The sequence below is a fragment of the Elephas maximus genome, chromosome 16 (genome assembly GCF_024166365.1).
Source record: "Elephas maximus indicus isolate mEleMax1 chromosome 16, mEleMax1 primary haplotype, whole genome shotgun sequence".
Taxonomy (NCBI): Eukaryota; Metazoa; Chordata; class Mammalia; order Proboscidea; family Elephantidae; genus Elephas; species Elephas maximus.
In genome coordinates this window covers 13955215-13976282 of record NC_064834.1, presented here as the reverse complement: position 1 = coordinate 13976282, position 21068 = coordinate 13955215, and the positions used below count along the sequence as shown (strand labels likewise).

The window sequence follows — 21068 nt, the reverse complement described above, 5'->3', positions numbered from 1 at the left end:
TGCCCCACAGAGCTTCCAAGGAGCGCCTAGCGGATTCAAACTGCCGACCTTTTGGTTAGCAACCATAGCACTTAACCACTATGCCACCAGGGTTTCCAAGTCATATATACAAACCATTAACAAATTATGACTCTTAGGGAAGAAATGACATGATATCTGGGATTTGCTTCACAATAACCCCAGAATGGGGAAAGGAGGTAAAGGATTCAGATGAAACTAGGTTAGCCTGGGTTATAATTGTTGAAACTAGGTGATGGGTACGTGGAGTGGCACTGTATTATTTTGCACACTTTTGAATACAAAAATTTTTTATTAAAAAAAAAAAAAGGCCACTTACAGAAGATAAACCATCAATATGAAGCCATGAGATCAGTAATTCCCAAATCCCTGAGAGTATGGGCACTGTTTTATACCTTAGGTGTCCTATATCCCATTATGCACTTTTCATCTTAGCAGTCACCTTACTGTTCTTCTCTTTATGCCCTGCATCGATTTCTCCCACTGACACTGGCACACTCACCTAGAGTAACAAAACAATTCAAGAACATTCTTTGCAGAGGACTCACAGTAACAGGCTACCTTTCATTCTTTTGCTTCTCTGGCCTTCAGGAAGCCTGGCAAGCTAAGCAGCTTGCCCAAAATATGCCTCTGCCCATAAATGTACCCCTTCTCTCAGAGCCCTTCACTCAAGACAAAGCCTGGCATAAAAACATGGCAAGGTGCAAGAACACAATGGGTTAGCGGGGCACTACAGGAAGGATAAGGATTGAGAGGGTAGCAGCAGAAAAGCTGACCTCAAAATAAATAATTACATCAATTACAACGATTTTAATGGTCCCTATTGACATGCTGCTGTTGACAGAAATCTATACAATGGAGCATCATCATTCATTCAGAGCCGAGTCGCTTCTTTGTATTCCACTCAAATGCCCAAATTTTGTGCCTTTGCTCCTTTGCACAGCAACACTTCTGACGTGCCCCAGTTTCTCTGTCTCAGGAGACACTATGCAGGAAGAGAATTTGGCAATCAGGGTCCTTTGTTTAGGTCCCTACCTGTGTCCCGACTGCTCTGAGACATGGAATCACTCTCCACATTATAGATGACTGTCCCCTGAGAATCAGAAGAGAAGTGACTGACCACAGACTCGTGATGGGAGTGTTTGTAGGGATAGCTCTCCGTTGAGGAATCTGTTCGAGTGTCACTTGAGATGGAGGGCTCCCTCCCTGAGGGAAGGAGGAGACACATACACAAAAGTGAGGAAAGAGAGGACAGCGGCAGAGAGAAGGCAAAGAGATGGATGGCAACAAAGGTCCGTAAGGCAAGAACTTCCTAGATGGAAGGGTGAGAAAGTGTGTATATACACATAGGGCCATTCTTCCCAACACCCAATTTTCAGATAGCCCAGACACACAATTTCTCCCACCTCTGCCCCTACCTTGCTGAAGCCCCCACTCTGCCTGCCACTGTGAAAAACTGTGGGGCTTTCAGAAAACCTGTGGGGGGGTGAAGTGGAAGAAAGGAAAAATAAATCTATTTAGATGGAAAGTCCCAAGGTGACCTGGCATATATAACCTGTTGTTCCCCTGTCCCATAAGTTCTTTCCTATACTGCCAGAAAGGAGCATTTTAATAGTTCTAGGAAATTATGGGGCTGTTATTTACACTTTAGCATGAATTAGTTCAGTTGGATTGCTGTCCTTGGAACACCTAGCTGAGATAAGCACAGCAGGAAAAATGGGTTTTTGATTGAAGGGAGAAGTTGGTCAGGTCTGGGGTGGGGTACAAGAGTAGGAAGGGCTTCTGGTACCAAGCAGGAGGGAGGTACAAAAGGGAGGGAGAAAGATTTCAAAGACAAGCATCTCCTTTTTCAAAATTACACTCAATGCCAGCCCTAAATGCAGAGGAGGAAAAAGAACATTTCTTCTTCATCCTTTTCAGAGATCAAGCCAAAACTATTAGGGTTATAGTTCAAACATATCGTGAGCCTCTGTGGGCTATACTGGGACTTAGCTATCACACCAAAAATTGTTTCCATAGTAAAACATAGTTTAAGCTTCAAACAATTAGCTTAGAAGTGAACAACGCATTGATAAACTTAGGAATACATTACTGCACTTGAAATTTTAAAACAAAAATCTCTCACCCCAAAAAAACTGACTAGCTTTGTAGTCACTCGAAATCATTTTTCTTGGTCTTAACAACTCATTTAAATAACTGTTAAAGTGCTCATCTCTATCATTATTATAAAGCTAAATACTGAGGTCTCCCTTGCAAACTTAATATCTCAGTCTAAATCAACAATTTCCTTCTCACTTTTGGGTTGGGGCCCCAGGTGACTTAGGCAGCACACTCTTGAGAGTGCAAAGAAACAAGGCCTGGCACAATTGAGGAGTTGGCACTTCTTTCTTATTGCTAATGGCTCGCCTTTCTCCAAGCTAGGTTATGTGTTAGACTCATAACTAAGTACGAGTCCCAACCACTGAATGGTCACATGGGATGGTGGGCAGGAGGCAGCAAGCTAGGTTATGTGTTAGACTCATAACTGAGTATGAGTCCCAACCACTGAATGGTCCCATGGGATGGTGGGCAGGAGGCAGCAAGGTAGGTTATGTGTTAAGACTCATAACTGAGTACGAGTCCCAACCATTGAATGGTCACATGGGATGGTGGGCGGGAGGCAGCAAGCTAGGTTATGTGTTAGACTCATAACTGAGTACGAGTTCCAACCACTGAATGGTCCCATGGGATGGTGGGCGGGAGGTAGCAAGCTAGGCTGCTTACCTGAATCTTCACTGTCGTAGCATGTCCTGCTGTATGACTGGAACTCAAGTTGGGGAGGCAGGTCCTGGGTGGACACTGGGGTGCCCTGGGGGTCTGCATAAAGCAACAGCAAGGGTTGATAATGCCCCTTGATGCATTTGGTCACCACATCCTTCCATTTGGGTCCAATCTGAACCAGAAACAACCAGAAGAACATGACAATTATTCTTTACACTCACAATTCAAAACTTATCTTCTTGTTATGTTTTTCTAAAGAACATCAAACAGATGAAAAGCTAGGAATTGGGTAAAGAGACAACAAAAGAGATCTTAAGACCTAACCTTAAGAAATTTTTTGGTAAATCCTTTTAGAAAGTATTAAAATCCTACAAGAGAAAGGGAGGATGAATAAAATTACTGTTATCTCTGTGAAACATCCATTGAGTTGTGAAACACGAATGAACATTCTCAAAGGTGAACATGCTACGTGAGAGGACTTTAGCTGCCTTGGTAACCAATTTCTTTTCACAGATATCAAATTAAAGCCCTTGTTTCAAATCCACATTTCCATAATTTTCTCCTAAACATTAAAATCACTTTTACGAAGCTAAAGCAGGCAGAAACTCTCCACAGACTGCCTTAGAGTAAATGACACACAGTTTCAGAATTCACACACGGCAGGACGTAACATGTCAAACTGCTTAGAATAGACAGTGGGACCTCTTGGTCTTAGCTGTGTGCTGGATTCACCTTTGCTACTGCAGTGGAAAAGAGTGACAGAATAGCCATGGAAACAATAACCCAATCAAATCCCCAAACCCACCCTATCTTGGGCCGGAACCAGTCATATTCTTACATGGTGTGTTCTTGGAGTTGCCAACTAACCTAGTGTTTTGCCCGTAATAGATGCTCAGGAAATTTATAATTAAGTTACCGTTAGTTTAATTAAAACCATTTTTTTTAATTAAAACAGTTATTTATAACTAAGTTACCATTTGTATACTTTTCACATATAAATCTCTAATATCATAAGACAGGCATTATTTTTCAAACAAAAAATCTAAAGCTCAGAGAAATCAAATACGTTGTCCAAAATTACAACAACAACAAATGAAATGAAGATGAAAATCAGGGGGTGTAGTAGAGACTACCATCAGGGGAAGATAGTGCTTGAGGTCCATGGGTTGGTGCAGGTTACAGCCAGCAGCCTCCCTCCTCACCCCCAAGTTGGTAACCTTATCACAAGGGTCTTCCTGACTCATGCAGGTCATCTGAACCACTTCAGTCACAGACTGTGGTTTAGACAGTACCAAGTTTCCTGCTCTAAATACCATTATAGCCTTATCTTCCCTATCCTATCCCCAAAAGTTATTAATTTCTGATAGGGCACTTCGGGAAGATAATGATCAGAGAGTAATTTACAGCAGTTCTGAGACAAAGTATTATCTATTGATAATTCTGAGATTTGGAATTCTGAACTTTGTGCTAACCTTATAACCTCATTTGAAGCATTAGATTGTTCCCACTCAACTCAACCAAAATTTAAGTAAACTAAAAAGATGGGCTACTATAAATTCAGAACTGTGCTAAATGCCTTGGGAAGAGATTCACAGAAAATAATAGAAGATAAACTGATCATATCCTCAAGAAACTTACCATCTATTTGGGAAAACAAGACCAATACCCTGATAAATTTGATGATAGATAAAAACCAAAACCAAACCTGCTGCCACTGATTCAATTCTGACTCATAGCAACCCTACAGGACAGAGTAAAACTGCCCCATAGAGTTTCCAAGGAGCGCCTGGTGGAGTCGAACTGCCAACCTTTTGGTTAGCAGCCATAGCACTTAGCCACTACATGACCGGGGTTTCCTGATGCTAGATACAAAATAGGTAAAATATAAAATATGTCTTACAGAGTTCATGGAGGGGCATAGTTCAAAATTATGAAAATGAAATACTGAAGACAAATAATTATTCTAGTGTTTCTTACGCCTTTTTTTTTTTGCAGGAACTAAACACTTCAAGAAGTGCTTGAGAAAAGGAGGGCGAGAATAGTTACATAACTCGAAGAATGTAACCAATATCACTAAATGGTACATGTAGAAAAACTTGAATCGGTGTCATGTTTTGCTGTGTATATTCTCAACAATAACAATTTAAAAAATTATATTAAAAAACAAAAGCGCTCAAGTATTCCTACCTCCTTGACGTGAGCATCATCAAAATACATCCATTTGCGGATTTTTGTTTGGAAAAAGAATGTGGAATAATGTTTGCCATAGTAACAGATCATTCCTACTAAGTACAGTTCAGACTGCTTGGCCCGATCATCTGTCACTCTGAAAAACAGCTGTGGGGGAAGAGCAAGGCAGAAATGGTCACACAGCCTATTCTCTCACGACATCTCTCAGCAGGCTCCACCAACATTTCTTAATTAAGGTACTGACCTGCTTCTCCTTCCTTCAGTGTAAGACTTTTTGCTACTCCAGGTTTATCACAGAAAATGAACCAGAAGGTGGAGAAAAGTAAGATAGATTGAAGCTAGTAAACCATTAACACAGTAATGTTTCCTCTTACCTTTACTAATTATTTTCTAAAATAATTTATGAGATGATCCAGGAAAGTTTAAAAAAAAAAAAAACAGTTTCAAAGATTACTTACCAATCAGCTGGCCTCACAAATATAAATTTCCCTGCTGAGACCCTAAATACCTGCTGCCATCGAGTCGGTTCCAACTCACAGCGACCCTATAGGACAGAGTAGAACTGGCGCATAGGGTTTCCAAGGAACAGCTGGTGGATTTGAACTGCCCACCTTTTGCTTAGCAGCTGTAGCTCTTAACCACTACACCACCAAGGCTCCGGGACCCTAAATAGAGGGTAAGAAAGTCCTTAAAAGGCGCGATACTGCCATGTTGGTTACCTCAGCATTTTAATTCCTAGGTGGCCAGCACCATCCTAGGTGCTAAGAGATGTGCAAAAAAAATTGAAGAAAGGGTTCCTGGTAATAAGGAACTTACTCGGTTGAGAAAACAACCATAGAAACAAAACAAAATTAGAACAGCACAGAGTATGTAAGCTACAGGGGTTTAGAAAAAGTAGATTTTATTATGTATAGCCTATTCAGGTCACAGTTTCCTTGGGAAGGAGGTCTAAAAGAGGATTCCAGACAGTTCATTTATTCTCAGTTGTGGCCTAATGACATAAAAACAAAACAAACAAACAAACAAAAACCTCTGGATTGCCTTTGTCATAGGACTATCCCAGAAAGAAACCAAATAGAAAAGAAACCACGGAGTTTCTGGTTCTTCTCTTGAACTGAAGGAAAACACTGGCTGTACCTGGCGCTGAGAAGGTAAAGACCCCCAGGTCTGAAATCTTTTTGTCCTATCTATTTTCCTAAATGGATTCATAGAAAACCACTGAATTCTCTTCCAAGCTGCTTCATTACCTTCTCAGCAGTGAGAAGCACAATTAATCACTGTGAATTTCACATTTTTGGATTCCTTCACCTGCCAGAGCAGCTCCTTGGCACTAACTTCCACGGCTGAATACATCTCCCTACTCTATGCTAGTATAAACTAACAATGAGTAGAGCACACAATAACTCAACTAACTGATTGATTCGTATCAATAGCTAAGTTCTGCTAGTCCTGTCCTTCAAGTCCAAGGTTATCCTAGTCTAAAAAAGTCTTTGCCACCTACCCAAAGGAGGCATGTGAGCATGTACATGCATACACATGCATGTGTATACATATACAAATGTATATCTGTCCAAAACTCTATATTTGTCATGCAGGACATGCCTTTCTGTTCAGTGCTCACTGCCCTTGAGCAATACTAAGACACATGAACTCTAAGTCATTGACAAAGGTAATACTCACATCACCCAGCTTAAGGCAGGTGCCCAGGCTGTGGATGACATCCTCTGCCAAGTCTGAGTGGTCAGAGTCCCATACCAGCCCAATTGTGATAATCTGTGGAGCGTTCATCAACACACGGCGAATCCGGATCCTCTCTCCACAGTTGCTCTGAAACACGTATATAAGGCTAGTTCCAGATATTTCCCACTGGCTCTGCCTCAATTCCACTGATGCCAGGATTCCCTCTCCCACGCCACACCGTACCCCTGACATAACTCACAGGACAGTTCCGCAGATCCCCCATGGTACTGGCATTCTGCAGCAGCTCACCAAACATACTGGGTGAAGGTTTTTCTCGTCTTTCCAACATACAAATAGCCTGATTGCTTCAAGATGGAAAACAAAAGCGAATGATGGTGGGACAGTTATAGCTACATCAAATAAATCATTCATGTAAACTCCTAACTTGCCTGTTTGACTTTTTTCCTGTGCCCACTATACCAAAGCCCCTTGACCTGAACAGATTCTGTTCCGCCAAACACAGTGAGTGGCTCTGCCTGTCCCAAGATTCAAAACTCATAGAATTTCCATTTCCCCTATCACTTTCCTGGCCAGAACTGAGCTTAAGAAATGGGGAGGGGTAGGAGCGAAAATAAGGAGGGCAAAAGTTATTTTTAAATTATTGTTCTGAGTTCCTACCACATAGCATAGACTCAGCAATTAATTGGATGCCTTCAATTAAAGCCCAATCAATTGGAAAAAACACAAGAATCAACTGGATGAGTATCCAAGGGTACAGAGAACACTGTAAGACTCACCAAAGGGAAGTTGTGGAGATGTAATGTACCATCTGGATGAAAGGCAGCGGATCAGAAGTGGCGCCACAGCTGGTACAAACACACTGGGCCCAGGGAGAAAAAGCAACACCAAGCGTCCACAGTCATGAACTCTTTTCCCACCCATTTTACACCCCATATCCCAGGACAGCATGTGCTTGAAGAAAAGGTCTAAGAAGAGAGGGAGAAGGAGATAGGGTTTCACCTGCTCAAATAATGTCATCGCAAATTTCTGGTGAGAGATGCAATGTGGAGCAGTACATATATCCTCTTTGGTTTCATCAGCAATGTGGAAGTGAATTCTCATCAGGAGATTTTCCTGACGGAGAAAGAACAAAAGCAGTACAACAACATCACTCAACAAATATACAAATTGGTAAGCAGTTCACTTAGAGAAAAAAACAACCCTCCTGGAAGGTAGGCATAGCTTTGATTTTTTTTTTTTTTTTTTTTCTTCTTCAAAAAATTGAAAGCTGTTTAAAAAAAAAAACCCCAGTACAGCTGCTGGGTTGTATGGTAGGTACATGCTTAGTTTTACAAGAAACTACCAAGCTGTTTTCCAGAGTGGTTTCACCACTTTATGTTTCTATCAGAAATATATCCGTGATCTAGTTTCTCAGGAGTTCCTCTGATTTTGGCCCACATTTACTCTATGATGGCATGTACCTCATTCTCAGATTTTCTAAATGGCTGTATTGGGAGGCTCTCGTGAAGGTGATGGATAGGCTTCAGCATTCAGAAGAGTCAGGGTTTTCTACAAAAAGTCACTGGGACAATGTAGCAACCTAGATAGCACATCACACTACATAATTATCTTTAATAATGCAGGAGTTTTTAATAATGTGGTCTCCAGGCCAGCAGCATCGGTATCACCCAGGAACTTGCTGGAGACGGATTTTCTTGAGCCCAACTCCAGACTGACTGAATCAGAAACTCAGATGGTTAGACCCAAAAATTTGTGTTAAAGAAACTTGACTACTCTGAAAGGAGCCCTGGTGGCTCACTGGTTAAGACCTTGGCTGCTAACCAAAAGCTCAGCAGTTCAAATCCACCAGCCGCTCCTTGGAAACCCCATAGGGCAGTTCTAGTCTGTCCTATAGGGTCACTAGGAGTCCGAATCAACTCAACAGCAAGAGGGTTTTTGTTTTTCTTTTTTGACTACTTTGAAGGTGAGTGCTACTGTTTTATGCAATGGCAACCACAAAACCACCCTAAGCTTGAAGAAGAATAAACCCAGTAGACAATTCACGCTACAATAGCAGAGACACTCTAGAGCTCTGAGAAGCTAGAGAAATTCCTTACTCTGTGTAGAGATCAGAGCACAGCAAATTTCATGGGAAAGTAGCCAGTTTCTGATGGAGATCATCAACAGTCCCACTCCCTATCAAAGAAGGCCAGAGGCCAGGCACTTACAAAGCACTCCGCAGCGTCATCCATAATTCCCAGCTGGAAACGCTGTTCATCTTGGAAGGTCTTTGCCAGAGCACTGCGGAGGGTGTCAGATGGAAGCACTTTTTCACTACTACACTGAAACTGGTTAAAGATTCCCTGTAGGGAAGAGGTTAGACAAGACAAAAAGCACAATACTGTTATTAAGCCTCTGTACATCCAAGTTTGTCACGTGGTGTGCTGATAGCTATGGAACAAAGTGTGCCTCCCATAGGTTGATATGCTTGTGGTTAGTAATAAAATTTTCAAAAATCAAGAGCAGAGCAGAGGGTGTGATCCATTCCCAAAAGGATCTTCACTCTTCCAGCTGAGTGTGATGCTGTCAGGGACACATTAGGAGAGACCACTGTCATAAGTTAATGTAATGCAGTTACCTCATTTCCTTTGATATCAATAGATGTAGGTGGTTAGGTAAATAGGGATAAGTTACGCATAAATTATTCCCTGGGTGCTTATCCTATAAAACTTGCATCCCCATTCATTTAATCTTTTAGCTAATACAAAATTACCACAAAGTAGAAAAAAATAATATAATGAACACCTGCATGTCTAACACCCAGAAATAAACATTCTGTTCATGTTTACTTCCAGTTTATAGATAAAGCGAAAGTCCTTTTTAAGAGATCACCCCACTCCCTGTTGGCCAGTCACTATCATAAGTTGGGTGCATAATCTGTTTTTATTTATAAAACACATTGTGTGTGTGAATATAAATTTCTCCATATCCTTTTCAGTAATTAATATGATCAGACAGGTTAATTTTAGTCTTTCTGACTACATTTAGTCCTTTGTGACTATTATTTTTGGTAAATATCTTCTCCCCAATCTGCTGACCTTGGTTACAGTGCCTTTTGATGCATAGTCATTTTAATTTTGCTGTAATTAAATGTATCTGTCTTCTCCATTTCACCTACATCTGTAACTCTGATAAATGCAATGTCCAGAGAATGACAACAGTAACAAGTGGCATCTAGCTTGATGAGTCCTTCGCAAGTGGCAGTGAATCCTCCCCATGGAGACTGGAATATGCTCCTTGATATCACGCAACCTCGATCTTAACTATACCACCCCCCTAAACAACACAGTCAGCAATGAGTTACATACCAACAGGCCAGAAGAATGTCACACACTTGAAATTCTTGTTAATAATTTCTTCGTATAAAAAAATCCCAGTATTATCTTTCAGACTTACTAATGAGACCAGAAATGAGACCACTATAAACCTACCTGTGTGATTTAACAATAGGAGGTCCCATCAATCTCTAATGGTCAGTTCTTGGTCCTCATCTTATTTAACCTATCTGCAGCATTTAATGCAGTTAATTTTTAAAATATTTTCTTTCCTTAACTTTCAGTGCACCACGCTCTCCCGGTTTTCTTCCTACGTCAGTGGCCACTCCTTAGTCTCCTTTACAGTTCCTTTTTATTTTCTCAAAGGCTCAGTTCTCAGACATCTTTCCTTCTCTCTATATATTCACTCTCTTAGTGATCTCATCTAGAACCACAGTTTTAGATACCACACATACATTGACAACTTCCAACTTTATATCAATAGCCCAAATCTCCCTCTTGAGTTTCAGATTTGTATATCCAACTATATTTTGACATCTCCAGTTGAATATTAATAAAAACTCTAAAAAACTCATTGCCATTGAGTCAATTTTGACTCATAGCGACCCTATAGGACAGAGTAGAACTGCCCTATGTGGTTTCCAAGGAGTAGCTGGTGGATTCGAACAGATGACCTCTTGGTTAGCAGCGGAACTCTTAAGCATCTCAAATGTAACATGTCTAAAACTGAAGTTCTGATCTTCTCTCCCAAACTCTGCTCCATCTACGTGCCTCCACATCTCAGTAAATGGCAACACCAACCTTGCAGTTGCTCAGGACAAAAACCTTGGGGTCATCTTTGATCCCCCTCTTGCTCTCACAACTTACACTCAATCAATTGGTAAATCCTGATATTTCTACCCTCAAAGTATATCTAGGCGCCACACTTCTCACCACCTCATCTGCTACCACTTTAGTCCAAGCCACCTCATCTCTTCACTGGATGATTGCAACAGTTTCTTGACTAGTCCTCCTGTTTCCCTGAAGGAAACACAAAGCAGTCTCAACACAGCAGTCAGATGATTCTTTAAAACATTTAAGTTTGACCACATCATTCTTCTGCTCAAAATCCTCTGACGGCTTCCTATTTCATACAGAGTAAAAGCCAAAGTGATAAGGCCCTTGCCCATTGCCCATTGCCGTTGAGTCGATTCTAACTCACGGAGACCCTATAGGACAGGGTAGAACTGCCCCACTGGGTTTCCAAGGAGTGCCTGGTGGATTCAAACTGCTGACCTTTTGGTTAGTAGCTGGAGCTTTTAACCACTATGCCACCAGGGTTTCCAAAGCTCTTGAAAGGATAATAATCAACATCAAATCTAAATCCCCACTTTTTACTTCTCAATTCAGCTCTGATACCAGCTGCCCATGCAACACTTCTTTCTCTGACCACAGCCAGCTCTGGAGCTAGGACAGAGCTCACAAATTAAAAGGACACTGTCTTCAGACTGTCAAATAGGCAGATGTCAGCTGCAAGTTTGGGAGTTCACAGGACACCCTAACTTTTGACTTGCTGGCTACAAATTCAGTGATTTTCCTCTACCCTTTCAGGGTCTCAGCCACAAACTTGGGAGTCTCCTGCTAGGTTCCCTCACTTCTGGTCTGCTGGCTCCTGATACTCCTTTGGGTTTGATAATTCACTGCATGAATCACAGAACTCACAGAAAGTATTATACTTACTATTAGTTTTATTGTAGGAAATAAAGGATACAAATGAAGAGACTCATAGAGTGAGGCCTGGCAGGATTTCTAACATGTCCCAAGGGATACACTTACCCTCCCATGTACATCACTGTCTTTTACCAACCAGGAAGCCCAGGGAGCTTCAATGTCCAGAGCTTTTATTGGGGGGCGGGGTCTCATTATGTAATGCAAACTTCAGCTTTCTTCTCCTGAGGTTGAGTAATACCATGAGGTGGTCTTTCTGGCCTGGCTATCCCCTGTCCCATAATCACCTCATAACCTCGTTTAATCTGTTAGTTAGGTGTGGTGTGAAGTCCTTATCAAAGACACTTAAATTCCACAGTTTTTAAAAGATCACCTCTCAGGAACTGAGTGCAAAGACCAAATTCTTTGGGTAAGGTTTCTGTAAACTCCGCAGCCCTACATAATCTGGTCTACGACTATAACTCTCACTCATTCTACATAAACCACACAGGCCCCTCACCGTGCCTCAAACACACAACATATGTTCTGGACTCAAGGCCTTTGCACTTGTAGTTCTCTGCCTGGATCACTCTCCCTCTAGATATCTGTGTGGCTCAGTTTATTATTCATATATTACCTTCTCAATATAGTATTTCCTGATCATTCTATTTAAAATTATAAGATCTGCTCCTCCCTTCTCTAAATCCCCACTCTTACTTGTTTTATTTTCTCTGTAGCACATATTACCATCTGTGCTAAAATATGAGGACAGAAATTGCTATCCTTTTATTCACTGCTAGATCCCCAGCATTTAGAACACTACTGGCATAGACGGAGCAACAATAAATATTTCTGAATAAATAAAATAAATAATCCATGTGATGTACACAGATCTTATTAACGGGAGTTCTCATAAAGTTCCCTCTCTTGTTTGAAACAAAAAATCATCTTAAAAAAAGTTGAAAAATTTTTCTTACGGTAATATAACTGTTTAGAGCAAAATTCTGCTAATTTCAAGTCAAGTTTCCCTCATTCTACCCGCTCACTAGCATCTCTCCTCCTTGTACACACTGAACATAATCTCTGCAGCAACTCAAGAACAAATTATCATATAACCGGCTATTACTTCCCTACAAACGATTCCATATGGAACAGGCAGCGCGATGCATATTTAGTAACATTTAATGAGCTAGGGGTGGGGGGAATCTATTATAATTACTTCAAGTTATTTTGGATTAACCTAGGAACCTATTCATAAGACTATTATAAGGTCAGTTAAAGGCGAGACAGGGCCTTCCACAATCCGTTGCTGTAAGGGAAAGAATGTCTATCGATGACCTTTTAACGGAGCTCTGGTGGCACAGTGGTTAAGAGCTACAAATGCTAACCAAAAAGCCAGTAGTTCAAATCTACCAGCTGCTCCTTGGAAACCCTATGGGGCAGTTCTATTCTGTCCTATAGGGTTGCTATGAGTTGGAATCAACTTGACAGCAATGAGGTTTTTAGAGGGCAACTGAATATCTGACCCATGACCTACGGGATTTTGAAACTTCAGGGGAATGTAAAGAAACAAAGGAAAACAAAGGTAGGAAAAGAAGCAATGACTGCTTCTATAAATTGCACAATGGCCTGACAACTTGATGATCTGCTGGGAAAAGTCACCTGGGCTTGGCTAAAATTAGTGGCCAGTACCCTATTCAGCTTGCTGTGCTTCTCCGTTATTGATGGTAAGACATTACTCCTGACAAAGGTTCTATCTCCAGGGCAAGTAATGGATGAGGTTCAGTCCTTTGTTTGGAGTCCAAAACTGATTCCAAAAAAACAAATTATTTCCAGGACAGTTCTGTACAAATCTGATATTTGTAAACTTAGGCCCCTTTAGTCTTTCTTAACTGGGTATCCTCAAAAGTTAAGCCCTAATACTCTAAGGCATCAACTGTTCCTAATGAATTAACTTTTTTTTTTTTAGTTATATACCATCCTAGGGATAATTAAGAAAACAGTCACTCAAATTATCTTCTGTGTTCTGTGATTCAGATATCCCTGTTTGATAAAGGACAGGGCTCCACTGAGAGATGGGACAGCGTAATAGTTAAACGCATGGGCTCTAGAGCCAGACCGTCTGGGTTCAAAATCACAGCCTTCATAATTACCAGCTATATTGCCTTAGACAAGTTACTTAACTTCTCTAGGCCTCACTTGAGGATTAAATGGAAAAAAAAAATTATATATATATATATATACACACACACACATATACTTGCTGAAAGTGAAGCACTTACTGACGAAGATCAAAGACTACAGTCTTCAGTACGGATTACTGTTCGACATAAAGAAAGCAAAATTCTCACAACTGGACCATCATGATAAATGGAGAAAAGATTAAAGTTGTCAAGGATTTCATTTTACTTCATCTACAATCAACATTCATGGAAGCAGCAGTCAAGAAATCAAACAACGTACTGCATTGGGCAAATCTGCTGCAAAAGACCTCTTCAAAGTGTTGAAAAGCAAAGATGGCACTTTGAGGACTAAGGCAAGTCTGACTCAAGCCTTGGTATTTCCAATTGCCTCATTTGCATGTGAAAACTGGACAATGAATAAGAAGACTGAAGAATAATTGATGCATATTAATTATGATATTGGTGAAAAATATTGAATATGCTATGGACTGCCAAAAGTCTGTTTTGGAAGAAGTACAGACAGAATGCTCCTTGGAAGGATGACAAGACTTCATCTTACATACTTTGGACATGTTATCAGAAGAGACCGGTCCCTGGAGAAGGACATCATGCTTGGTAGAGGGTCAGCGAAAAAGAGGACAACCCTCAAGGAGATGGATTGACAGAGTGGCTGCAACAATGGGCTCAAACAGCAACGATTGTGAGGATGGTGCAGGACTGGGCAGTGTTTCACTCTGTTGTACATAGGGTTGCTATCAATCTGAACCAACTCCACAGCATCTAGCAACAATTAATGCCTGTAAGTATGTTAAGTGCTACCTAAGTGTTAGCTATTACTATTATTGTTCCAACTGGGAGCCATTTTAGGTTACTAAAAAGCCTGACTGCTACTGTCTTAGCCCTGAGTCAGAGATGCTTCTCCCTTGAGCTCTCTAGTCTCTGAGATGATAGGAAGGACCAAATCTCCTCTATTCTGTTGCTCCTACTTAAGAGAAGTAGATTTCCCATGATCCAGATAGTAAGGGTTTTAGCATAGCAAGTGGAAGACCTGTGGTCAGAGCTCTGCCCATACCCACAGTAGATCTGCAGTAACAGATCTGACTCTTGCGTTTAGTGGTGTCAGCATCTCCATGCTATACTCTTGTCTCATCTCTTTTTTAATTACAGGCAACTTTCTCCATAAACACACTGAGAATCTGAGTGAATTTAAAATGGTCGCTGTCTGCGTCGTTTTTATTTTCTTATTTTAGTTATATTATTGGTCGTGCTCTGCTATTGTTAGGAAGAAGCAAGTGTCTTAGGGATGAAGCAGGCTTAGCCCGCCCAGAATGCATCTGTGGAGCTGCAGCTCCGGAAGAAGCTGTAGCACAAAGCCCCTCTGTTAGGGCAGCACACTAACCCTGTGTGTCCCTCTCACATGAGCACAGGGGCTGGAACGGGCCTCCTCCTGTTCCTTTTTCACCCTCCTCCCACCTTTCCCAGAGGGAGATCCTGTTCACACCAAAGAAAGCCAAGAACATTTAGTTCAGCAGTAAGAACAGGTGGCAGCACCGAGAAGGAACAAAAACTGGTATTCTTCCAATTGCTGCGGGAGGGAGAAAGGGAGAGAAGAACCGAAACTCAGCAATCATTTTTCCCTGTGGGGTCCCTGACGGTTCCATTTCAAACAGCAGAGGAAACCCACCTCTGAGGTTTCTCTCAGCTCTTCCTCACAGGGTGAAACCAAAGAGGCCTTCCTTTTCATTCTCAGGATAAGATAAACTCAGGGCAAATTACTTATGCCTGCTAGCTATTTTCTTGGATACAGCACAAAAGCAACAAGAACTTAATGACTAAAAGCAGGTGCTTCCCCACCCATCTCTTGGATCAAGCAGCAAACAACTCTACCCACACGAGCACGTAATTATTTGGATTACTAAAAACCATGTAAATAAGATAAAAGTGCCAAAAAGACAGAAAGTTTTTGTGCTTTGGCATCTACAAATGCAGCTGTTGCATAAGTTGTTTTTATTTCCCTAAAACACGGTCTTGTCTTTAGGCGGGGAACACCTGTCTATTTCTCTCTCAGAATTTCCTAACTTTACATCTAAAAGAAGTCATGAGTAGAGATGGTGGGAGTCAAGGGGAAGTGCTGTCACTAATTTTGAGGCTGTATAGGCCTTTGGAGAGTTCCTCAGTAAGCAGTTCAACTCATCCCTGAAAGATGTCCAGCAATACCTTCTGCAAAGACATGACACACTTTCCACTCTGCCACTAACTCAACCCTGAGGGTTTCTCTTCTTGATCTGGGCTTCTCATCTCTCACCATTTTGGCTCTCATCATCACTACTTTTCTCCATGTCTCCCAGGAATCGGAAAAACTAAATGTGGCCTATCTAGCCGGTTTATAAACCCAATCCTCTGGATGGACAATGAGCAGTAGTCCTTGAGGGTCATGGACTACTGGGAAGGAGAGTTTTCCCTGGTTTTGTGTGTTCTAAGAAGGTTGAAATTTCTCCTTCAAAGGAGGAAAGAGTATGCACCTAAAACAGTAACAGGATTTTTTAATATTTTATTTTAGAAAATTTTAAACATACAAGAGTAGACAAAATAGTATAATAAGCCCCCATGTATCCATCACCCAGTTTCAACAATTACCATCCTGTGACCAATCTTGTTTCATCCATACCACCCATCCACTTACCCCACTCCCAGATCATTTTGAAGCAAATGTCAGTCATTATCTGTAAATATTTCAGGATGTACCTCAAAAAAATAAAAAGTCTGTGTTTAGGACTGCACTGGACAATGGGTTGGAGAGAGATGCTGATGAGGAGTGAGCTACTTGCACCATGTGGACACTTGAAACTATGTTCACCTCTCCTGTCTGGAGGGGAGATGGGAGGGTAGAGGGGGTTAGAAACTGGCAAAATGGTCACGAAAGGAGAGACTGGAAGGAGGGAGAGGGCTGACTCATTAGGGGGAAAGTAAGTGGGAGTATGTAGTTAGGTGTATATAAGTTTATATGTGAGAGACTGACTTGATTTGTAAACTATGACTTAAAGCACAATAAAAATTATAAAAAATTTTTATAAAACTCTGTGTTTAAAACACAACCATAACATCATCACACCCAAATAAAGTTAATAATAATTGCTTACTATCATCGAATATCCCGTCAGTTTAATAGACACTCTTGACCCAATTCTGGAAAAGCCAGAGAACAACTGGTTAGTTTTCCCCTTGGGGTTCTCTAATGTTTAAAAACAGCTACCTCTGGACTTATTGATTTAAAAAGCACCCGAATATCATATATCAAAACCAAACCAAACCCACTGTTGTCAAGTCAATTCTGACTCACAGCGACCCTATAGGACAGAGTAGAACCGCCCCATAGAACTTCCGAGGAGCACCTGGTAGATTTGAACTGCCGAACTTTTAGTTAGCAGCCATAGCTCTTAACCACTACACCACCAGGGCTTCCTATAACAGGCCCTTTAAATTAAAATCAGTCATCAATACCCTATCTTCCCACGAGTTTAGAGCTTTATTTGCACCGTGTTCATAACCCAATATTTTGGACTCGTCATGGTGAGGTTAAAGACCATCATAAACTACCAACCACACTTATCGGTGCTACCTGTGCAAAACAGCTAGACACTCATATATACACAAAGAGGGAGATACAGACAGAAAAAACAAGATTTCAAGACACTGAACAGAAAGACAGAGAGAGAGGCCAAATTCACCAGAGGATGGTATTGCTTTTCATGGGAAATCACCAACTAATGCTGAAACTTTACAAAATACAGTAGTCAATTTACAAATCTTTACCAAGAGCAAAAATATAGGACCTTTATAGATTATCAGCAGTATTCAAATCAAATTTTGAAATCAGTATCATAACCACATATCCCACGGGGAAATGAAAAGGGCCTGTGGATAATCACCTACCCACAAGGGGAGCCTTTCAGGGGATGCACAAAGATTTTGAGATTGTGTAAATTTCAAGCTCTACCATAAACTCTGGAAAAAAAAAATCGTGATGACAGGTTGACTATAATTTTCTTGCAGTCATATCCTTTTATTTGAATATCATGTACAATTCTGAACTCCAAATTTTAAAAAGGATTCAGTTTTATACTATCCAAGGACATACACTATAAGCACTAAATTGGGAAGGGGGAGGAGAATTATGTCAATGGTTAAATTAGTTGAGAATATTTAAGTTGGACACAACATAATAGGACTTTAATAAACAATAATCAAAGGACTATACAAATATGTTCAAATCCATAGGTAATCAAAACGAATAAGTTCAACTCAAGAAGATGATATCTGGATTAGATATAAGGACATACTTCCTTATATGAAGGTTGTTTATTAATAATTAAAATGTCTAGAGATCATACTAGTAATCTAATCTTCTAATTTAAATAACCAGTTCAACTCAGAACTGTTGTGAGTTGCTGTTGAGTCAATTCCTAGCCATGGCAGAAGGACAACAGAGAACTTCCTATTCCTACAATCTACAAAAGAAAGGGGTAGATTAATAACAAATGATGAGTAATTTCTTATATCACTTTACTCCCATTCTTATGCTTCAGTATCCGAAAGAGGAACAGCCACATGGTAAACACTGAAAAATCTTGAGGGATTGGTTCCCTGGACTGTCAATTTCCCCCTAGTTAACAAGTGGGCTATCAGCAGAACACAAATCTTCCTACCCCATCACACAGTTTAACTGCTCTCCAGATACAGACTTACATTCCAGGACACCTTATAGACAAAGATCTATTCTGCCTCCCCTCCCCTCACTCCCCAGCTTTTATGCCTTATACTGGCATTCTTAAAAAGAAAAATCACCAATTGAGAAGATTTGTTGAATTTAATCAATCAATGCAGCATTCTTCTTTGCCTGTAACAAAAAACACTCTGTCCTACATTCTGGCACTGCAAGGCCTCTAGTACAATCCCTGGAAGGAGAACAAAATCTTTGTGGCATACTAAGTACAGAGGACGGATTTCCTCCCTTGAACAGAGATAAATAAATAAACCAACTCCAAAGGAAAGTCATACCCTGGGGGCTGGGGGTATAAGAGCAGATTCAATATGAATAATAAATAAGAGCTCTGGGCTATAGGCATGACAACAATTTAGGTCAGGAAAAATCTTTCAGTAACACTAGATGGGAATAAATTTGCAGTTTTAGAGAGGACAATGTAATTAGCACACAAACCTCTTATTTGCTAAGTCAGGGTTGACAAGCATTGTGGTTCAAAGCAAGCAGAAACACACACTGACACAAACTCTTTTTCATGAAAGCCATCATTAATAATTCCCATGTAAGATTTCCAGGTTGAAATTACTTTAGAGCCATAGTATCAAGTAATAGAAGGAAAAAAGGTACATTTTTGCAGGACCAAAACAAACAGCAGTATTATAAGTATTGCACACAAATTACCAGAAAGCAAATATAAGCCCTGGATACAGCATATACTATGGCACCTGCTGAAGGTTACAAGGCACAGGAATATTGACAGATGTTCATAGAGCAGAAAAAAGACCCAAAAATGTTCAAAAAGACATAAACCAAAAGGTATTCATGTAAGATTCAGGCCAACATTTTACGTGTTGCGGAAGGGAAAATACACAACTGGAGAGAGGGCAGGGATACATACCTTTTACCCAGACTTAGAAGGGCAAATCCCTCATCTAAAGAGTGGGTTAAGAGGAAGTTAGCTATCGTCTGATTAATCTAGGAGCATGTTTGTGTTTCCTTTGTCCTTAATAGTGGGTTCTAGAATTCAACAATTATGCTCCAACATAAAGAATTCTGAATTTACAGAATTGGCAAATTCTGTATATACTACTACAAATTGAGAAATTTTTTAATTTTCCCGCTTTGAAAAAATTTATGACAAAAGAATTTTACATATCAAACTTAGCATTAAAGAATGCAAACAGGCCATAAACAGCCAGCAAAAAGGAATTCATATTAGCCTCACCAAACATTCCTCTAATTTTAAATGAGAAGCAGTGAAAAAATGGAATTTAAATATACAGAATTTTACCTACGGGGGTCAATGCAAAGTAACATGTAACATAACCACAGGATGGACTCCCAGGCTTCATTCGCTCTTCCGTTCAACCTATCTTTCCTCCCATCAACTAACTCCCCAACACAAACACATATGCACACTCGCATCTCAACCTTCCCTTATCAAAAGTACAGAGGGCTACGGAAACAGACATACTAAAAAAGTGTGAGACCAAAAGTCTCAATAAGGAAATTCCTTTCTGACTGGAACGCTTACACACTGCTGGTGGGAATGTAAAATCGCACAACCACTTTGGAAATCGATTTGACACTTCATTATAAAGCTAGAGATAGAAATACCATACGATCCAGCAACCCCACTCCATGGAATATATCTTAGAGAAATAACAGCCTTTACACAAACAGATAAATGCACACCAACGTACATTAAAGCACTGTTCACAACAGCAAAAAGATGGATGCAACCAAGGTGCCCATCAATGGATGAATGCATTAATAAATTATGGTATGTTCACACAATGGAATACTACGCATCGATAAAGAACAATGATGAATCCATGAAACATTTCATAACATGGAGGGATCTGGAAGGCATTATGCTGAGTGAAATTAGTCAGTTGCAAAAGGACAAATATTGTATGAGACCACTATTACAAGAACTCGAAAAATAGTTTAAACAGAGAAGAAAACATTCTTTGATGGTTACGAGAGTGGGGAGGGAGGGGCAGAAGAGGGGTTTTCACTAATTAGATAGTAAATAAGAACAATTTTAAGTGAAGGGAAAGGCAACACACAATTCAGGAGAGGGCAGCACAACTGGACTAAACCAAAAACAAAGAAGTTTCCTGAATAAACTGAACGCTCCGAAGGCCAGCGTAGCAGGGGTGGAAGTTTGCAGACCATGGTTTCAGGGGACATCTAAGTCAATTGACATAATAAAATCTATTAAGGAGACATTCTGCATCCCACTTTGGAGAGTGCCATCTGGGGTCTTAAACACTAGCAAGTGGCCATCTAAGATGCATCAAATGGTCTCAACCCACCTGGATCAAAGGAGAATGAAGAACACCAAAGACACAAGGTAATTATGAGCCCAAGAGGCAGTAAGGGCCACATAAACCAGAGACTATATCAGCCTGAGACCAGAAGAATTAGATGGTACCCAGCGATAACCGA

The 21068-nt window shown here is 40.5% G+C and overlaps 1 protein-coding gene across 11 annotated transcripts in view; it reads right to left on the bottom strand.

Moving 5' to 3' along the window:
• Nucleotides 1-21068, bottom strand: part of USP54 (ubiquitin specific peptidase 54) — a 126781-nt gene that overhangs the window by 26352 nt on the left and 79361 nt on the right. For 9 of the 11 annotated variants that reach the window (XM_049856046.1, XM_049856050.1, XM_049856047.1 and 6 more), the window contains 8 exons: nt 8877-9011; nt 7669-7782; nt 7446-7528; nt 6908-7013; nt 6649-6795; nt 4966-5115; nt 2782-2950; nt 1054-1224 (listed from right to left, as the gene is read on the bottom strand). In XM_049856046.1, the coding sequence (XP_049712003.1) occupies nt 1054-1224; nt 2782-2950; nt 4966-5115; nt 6649-6795; nt 6908-7013; nt 7446-7528; nt 7669-7782; nt 8877-9011 (1075 nt within the window). The remainder of the gene's footprint in view (nt 1-1053; nt 1225-2781; nt 2951-4965; nt 5116-6648; nt 6796-6907; nt 7014-7445; nt 7529-7668; nt 7783-8876; nt 9012-21068) is intronic. The other 2 variants (XM_049856053.1, XM_049856054.1) reach the window with 1 other exon arrangement.